Below are 6964 nucleotides of genomic sequence, written 5' to 3'. Positions count from 1 at the left end.
TCGAGGGACCTTTAAATTTTGTGAGATTAGTACAGACGATATTATCCATATAGTAAAGAAGTTCAAGATAAAAATTTGTGGAAATAATTTATTATCCGAGGGTGTAATTAAAGACTCCGTTGAATACATGGGTCTTTTTTACGCCCTATTAGTAAATAAGTGCCTTCAGTTGGGAGTAGTTCCGACAGAATGGAAAACTTCGACCATTGTCCCAATAAAAAAGGTCATAAACACCATAAAATCGGAGGAGCTCAGGCCAATAAACACCCTTCCCAACATAGAAAAAATACTGGAAACGGTTGTAAAAAATCAACTATTAAACTATATTGAGTCAAATAAAATACTCATTAAGGAGCAGTCAGGTTTTAGGGCTAATCACTCATGCGAAACAGCTCTAAACTTGATCGTATCACAATGGAAGGAGGACCTGAATTCCAAGAAAACTATCTTGGCGGAGTTTGTGGACCTTAAGAGAGCCTTCGACACAATCGACAGGGAAATAATGCTAAAAAAACTCGAATATATTGGTATAGATAACATCGAACTTACATGGTTCCGTAGCTTTCTTTCTGATAGGAAGCAACAAACGGTGATTGGCACAGCTCTATCCACTAAGGTAGCAGTAGATATTGTCTACCACAAGGGTCGGTGTTAGCTCCAATTCTCTTTAATATTTATATCAACGACATAAACTCGGTTTTGAAGTATTGTAAGGTAAAATTGTTCGCCGACGATACCCTCTTAACCCTCAGTGACTGTAATCTACCCAATGCAATGATTAAAATGCAAGAAGACCTTCATTGTTTTTATAAATGGTTGTGCGTAAACATACTGCAATTAAATGTGAACAAGACAAAGTTTATGGTCATACCTAGAGCAGCTAACGTTAGCTGCGATAATTACAGTTTAAAAATTAAAGATAAAGTAATTGAGAAAGTGAGAATCATTAAATATCTAGGTATATATATCGATGATAAGTTAAAATATGAGGAACATATTGACTACATAGTAGCAAAAATTGGTAAAAAAATTGGTCTCATGAAAAGATCATGTAAGTACTTAGGAAGGAGGTATAAGACTCTGGTCTACAGATCTATAGTTGAACCACAATTCATGTACTGTCCTACAATCTTTTTTATAGCAAGCGACACACAAATAGATAAGCTTCAAAAAATGCAAAATAGGGCTATGCGATTTATCTTGAACAAGCGGTACGACACACTCATACAGGAAAGGATCGCAGAATTAAACTGGCTGAGCGTGAAACAGCAAATTTTCTATCACGCTATGAAATTCGTGTTTAACACAAAACAAGGTAGACTTTCAGATTATCTGAGTGATATCCTACGATATAATAGTGAAACCCATTCGTATTTACTCAGGTGGAATAATAGCTTCAGGCTGCCGCTGTTCAAAACGGAAATAGATAAGAAGAACATCTTTTATAAGGGATTAAAATGTTACAATGAACTTCCAGCTCAAGTAAAAAATTGTGAAAACGTTGGTACCTTCAAAAGGCTGCTACTTGATTACTGTAGAACATTGGCTATCAGATCGAAAGGTGCGGCATGGAAACTAGTCCTTTCCATCCGTACTAGCTGAATGACTCTGGATCTAGTCCATTCAGATCACCCATAATGTATGAAATAAGAAGATCGGCATGGAAACTAGTCCTTTCCGTCCGATCAAATAGCGCGACTCTGGATTTCGTCCATTCAGATCGCCTGCCGGTAGAGAAGTTTATAAGAGGCGGCTTGGAAACTAGTCCTTTCCAACCGCTTAGTTGTGGCGGCTCTGGAAATTACACACTTAGACCGCATATCGTACATGATATATTTACGGTACTGCTTGGAATCATGTCCATTCCAACAGCATTGAGAATATGCTATCTTAGTTAAATATACATAAACTATTATATAGCTTAGAAGGAAAAGTGTAACATATTTTAAGCATTAATTTTAACTTTACCTTTATTATATTATGCAATACATAATTCAAACGTATATACGTGAATGTATATAGGTCAAATGACTGTAATAAATAAAATAAAATTACCTCGTTGGTCAGCAGCTCCTTCAAAATCGATGACAGCTCTTCCTGCTTTGCGAATGGCACCTGGTATCGTCTACCCACTATTGGACTTGGAGCAGTAACTTCAAAAATCATTGTCGTTGTCTTCGATCGGCCTAGCGTGGATATACCTTCCGAAAACCAATCGTCATAGTCTGTCAGCAGCTTAAACACGTTTTGCTTTCCGTCATCTTGAAGACCTTCGTTAACGTTGAACTGTTTCGCGTTCTTGATCTGCAACATCATTGACCCTGCGTCAATGATCAATCGTCGATCGTGACCACACAGCACATCTCTTCCAATCAAGAGATCGCAATTCAACATGCTGTCCGGTACCTCGTATAGCTTGGCCTTAATAACCTCATCCTTCAACTTTATAGCCGTGTCGATGACCTCAACTATAGAGCCACCAAACCCTTGTAGCCGTTGGAACGTTGGCGTCTTATGTTCGCTATTTATTGCTGCTGTAGTTCGTATGAGCGAATGATCGCTACCCGTGTCCACCAACGCTTGATATTTTACGCCTTCACATTCAATTTCTTCAACGATGGGTGGACTCTTCTGCTGCGTACTTACGTTGCATTCAATCTTAGCGACCGCATGCTTTGGATCTGCTTCTGTACACTTCTTTGCATCATGTCCTACCTTGGAACACTTGCTGCACCGCAGCTTCTTTTGCGGCTGAGGGCATTTGGCCCTCGCTTAACTTTGTCTTCAGCCGAAACGGGGCTGACGTCCGATGAAGTTACATTTTGAGCAAAGCGTTGTCCACTCGCTTGAGTTGTTGCACGCAGACTCTCGATTGATTGCCTTAAGTCGTTACATGTCCGCACATTCATTGCTAATTCGTTATTTCGCAAAAAAACGTTTGGTTGCGCCACGGTTAAATTCGATAATTTCATCATTTTATTTAATTTCCCCGGCACCGTAGATTATTTTATAATTTGCGTTCTACTTTTTGCCGTCCAACTTCCATTCCCCGAATTGTTCGTTTTTTCCCCTATCCGTTGCACTGCCGTTGCTCTGTTTGCTGAGCGTCGTTCCCTCGTATATGCTTTTACGTTTCACAGTCGTTCGTCGTTGTTTTCCTTTACACTCCTTCGTTGAGTCGTATGCGTATGCGTATGCGCCGTTGGTGTTGTGAGCTTGTGTGTGCTATTACGTGCACAGCCGTTGCTCCTTTCCACTCTATTCGTTGAGTGTCGTATGCATATGCGCCGTTGGCGTTGTGAGCGTGTATGTATGTATGTGCTATTACGTGCACAGCAGTTGCTCCTTTCCTACTTTATTCGTTGAGTGTCGTATGCGTATAAGTAAATCGTCGTGTTTAATTTACTTACAACTCTGTTTTTAAAGCGTATTTTCGATACCCGCTTCTGAAACTGTCAGAAGAATAACTCGAGTGGTCTAATTTTAGTATTAACACTAATATTATTTATTAAAAGTTCAATTTAAAATATAATGGAAAAGTAAAAAGACTTTAATCGATTTCATTTGCTGCTAGTCGACCGCACAGTTCGGCTACTCAAACACGACTTCTCGTTCTTTCTCTCGTTCTGCTTTGCGTACGTGACAAATATGAATTTGAAACTTACGATTTTCAAGGTTTACTGGCTCGTTGCGAGTAGTTGCTTGCAATCCGAAATTTAAATATTCTCCAAGAAGTCTCTGTGAAAAAAAACTAAAGGTAAAAAAATTACATAATATAGGAGAGCATAACATAACGTAACAGATACTATGTTTATACGCACGTCTTATTTGCAAATAAAAATTTGCAAAATGGTAAACTTTGCCGTATAAACGCTGAGTTAATTTTTTATTTGCAAATAACTAAATCACGCTAATAAGTATTGATTAGTGGTACTATTTGCAAATAAGCGCAAGACGCCGCCATTTTTAGGTTTATTTTCTTTTTCGATGTTCATCTTATTGCCATTTTATAATCAAGACGTTGTCATTTTTAATTTTATTTTCTTTTTCGATGGTCATATTATTGCCTTTTTATAATCAGGCAATATTAAATAAACATTTTTCACAGTGAGTTAGTTCCCAACAGTTCTAGGCATCTTGCAATCCGAATCCACAGCTAGTTCATCACCTCTGCTTACAACTTCGGTAGTCACATTAGTTGTGCTGGTTTCCTGTACCTGCTCTATGGCGGGCAACCCAAATGATCTTTCAAAAATAGAACTTTCATTATTTTCTGGCGGCGTGCTTTGCTCGTTCGTTATGCATCTCATTACTTTAGTTAAAATATTTGGCGTATACCATATCCATTTGTCATAGTACCAACACTTTTTATAAAATGACTGTCGATATGAATCAAGAAGAGTATTACTTCGATTGAATTTTTTACCAGTACTTCGATAGTAGTCCCAAATGACTATATGATCATAATTTGTTGTCGAAATTAAATTTCGCCAATGGATTAATTTCGGTGAAATATACTTTAAACCGATTTCAGGCAGTGCAACGTCCTTTGATTTAAGGTACTGAAAGACATTTGATAGACGCATATAAAGATTAATGGGCCACACATGAGGTGATTTTATTGTGTACTCATAGCAACGCTTTAATAGTGAACTGTTGTCTACAAGTGTGTGTAAAAGGTTTTTAATTCGATTCACGCGTTTGGGCACAGCAACCCAAAATCGTTGTACAAATTCATAGAGAGTACCCAGCTACGCTACTCTTACTTAGGGAAATTGTTTTCGACAATTTTTGAGTGTGTGGGTGAGATGACAAAAAAGTTGGGTACGTGTTGGTAAATCGTTTGATTTTCAGGAGAAAGTGGTGAGCCGTGGCTGGCAGGGAATCTACTTATATGTGAACCTAGTACAATATCAGAATCTGGTTAACGTTCCATATTGATCGTGTGACAGGCGCCACAGATACTATCGATAGTACCATCGATAGTTGGACACCTCTAGTAGCGACAGTATCTCGGCCACTACAACAACAACAAACACAGTATCTCGGCTCTACTACATAACACTGTAAGCTAATATTTTTTGCAATTGCCTTTTGTAGAAAGATGTATATTCTTTCATCCCACAGCAAATATTCAAGATGTATTGCTGTTCTAAAAGATGCCGTTTGGTAAGTCATATTCCTTACATGAGCGCAATTTCATATATTTTCATATTCGTAGTTTCACACGGTATTACTCGACAAAACTCAAACAAAATACTAAATTGACCTTGCCGAAACGGACATCTTTGATGAAAAGAGATGAAATTCCATTAAATTACGAACTTATCTATCGGGCGCCAATGGAATCATATATCTCACTTGCAAAAAACATCTCCACTACTACAGCGATAATCATTTCTTCTACTACAGCCTATGCTGCAACTAACCAATATAAGCTTCCAACTCAGAGTTTTGAATCCATGGGTCTAGTGTCAGACTTCAACGACTTATGGATATTTTGTGTGGGTTTTGTTATGATAACAGTCATTATAAGAGTTTTTATTGCTAGATATCCTCTTCGAATTTATCGGACAAATGAAAAGTAAGACACATGTTTATATAAAATTGAGCCAAGGTTACTAATTTTAAGCACATTTAGATATGTTGCTATATATGACTCTCAGATACCGTTTCGACCGTCTAAACATACGTTTTGCAAAGGCGAAGTGGAAGAAATGTATAGCAAATTTAATCCATGGAACAGCTGTACTTATAGGTTGGGCACCCGGACTTCTTTACTATTAAGTCGGTATTTTAGAACACCTGCCGATTACAACCAAATGCTCGGATATGACTAAGAACGTTAAAATAATAGGGCTGATGTTCTGGCATTGTAAAATATAACTTAAAAATATAGAAGTATAAGAATAACCTAAAACATGCTTAACTACTAAAATTTAACAAAAGTATGTAAAACTCACACTATGCTTCCATTGCGAGATTTAGCTATTGGGATTTATAAATCGTTTTTACATCTACATCATATAAACTTTTACGTGGAAATTTATCTGGGCCAGGGAAGCACCCGACTTCGACAATGAAATTCCTCTTTAGTATCTCCTTATTTACAAAAAAAAATCGATGTATTTTGATATATTGCTGGTCTTGCTGTTTATTTCATTTTTAGATGTAATTCTTCTATGTATTCATAAGCCAAACCAAACTATTATAAAGTTAGTTAACAAATAAAGAATAAAAAATGTTTATGTAATTTTTACGTACATACTGTGGTCGAAAAAATTTTAGTCGCACCAATTTTTTTTCGGTTATTTAATTTGAGTATAGTAACAAATAGCATATAAATCCATGCTTCAAACTTTGTGCAATATTAAAAAGAAAAGATTTTTAGTATGCAGTTTTGTAGCCACTCAATTCTATTATAATAAAGTCAAGTTTCAAGTGTAAAATTTTTCGTTTTAGATCTTTTTTTGAAATTTTTGCGGTTTCTTCCATATAAAAATAAAAAATGTTTATTCGCTATATGAAAACAAATGCGACAAAGAAAGTTCTAAAAAATCAGCCGTAATTTTTTGCCATTTGAAACTTTATTATACTAGAATTGAACGAGTGGAAATTACCCACAAAAAACGGTCTATTCCCCGATTCCCCACGTAAACTGAAATTCTCCGCAAATCGGGGAATTCCCCACGAGTTGGCTTCTCTGATCTGGGTTCGAATCGTAACAGTTGTGTAAAAGTTGACCGCGAAAAAAGACGCATAAAAAAACTTCAGCGAAGAAAGACTTAACATAGTTGCGGTTGTTGTTGTTGTTGTAGCGGCTACAACAACCCCGCCCAGATCGGTTGGTATCTCAGTCGTTGTCGTCAAGTTCCACTAACGGCAACCCTAGGAAGCGTGCAGCTTCTGTGGGATTTGTCCACAGGGACAAGGCCGTTAGGGTTGTCGGGTTTTCCGGACATGC

General features: G+C 37.2%; 1 protein-coding gene across 1 annotated transcript; it reads left to right on the top strand.

Moving 5' to 3' along the window:
• The first annotated feature begins 4992 nt into the window (after nt 1–4992).
• LOC108367883 (uncharacterized) lies at nt 4993–6020 on the top strand. Its single transcript, XM_017622581.1, has 4 exons — nt 4993–5066; nt 5128–5169; nt 5222–5584; nt 5642–6020. Exons 3-4 carry the CDS (start codon nt 5292–5294, stop codon nt 5838–5840), a joined length of 492 nt encoding a protein of 163 aa, XP_017478070.1. The 5' UTR covers nt 4993–5066; nt 5128–5169; nt 5222–5291; the 3' UTR covers nt 5841–6020.
• Nucleotides 6021–6964: the final 944 nt, after the last annotated feature.

This window comes from Rhagoletis zephyria, unplaced genomic scaffold (genome assembly GCF_001687245.7).
Source record: "Rhagoletis zephyria isolate East Lansing unplaced genomic scaffold, Rhagoletis_zephyria_1.1 Rzeph_scaffold_02844, whole genome shotgun sequence".
NCBI lineage: Eukaryota > Metazoa > Arthropoda > Insecta > Diptera > Tephritidae > Rhagoletis > Rhagoletis zephyria.
Note: the sequence above shows the minus strand (reverse complement) of the source record. Positions and strands in the feature narration are given on the sequence as shown.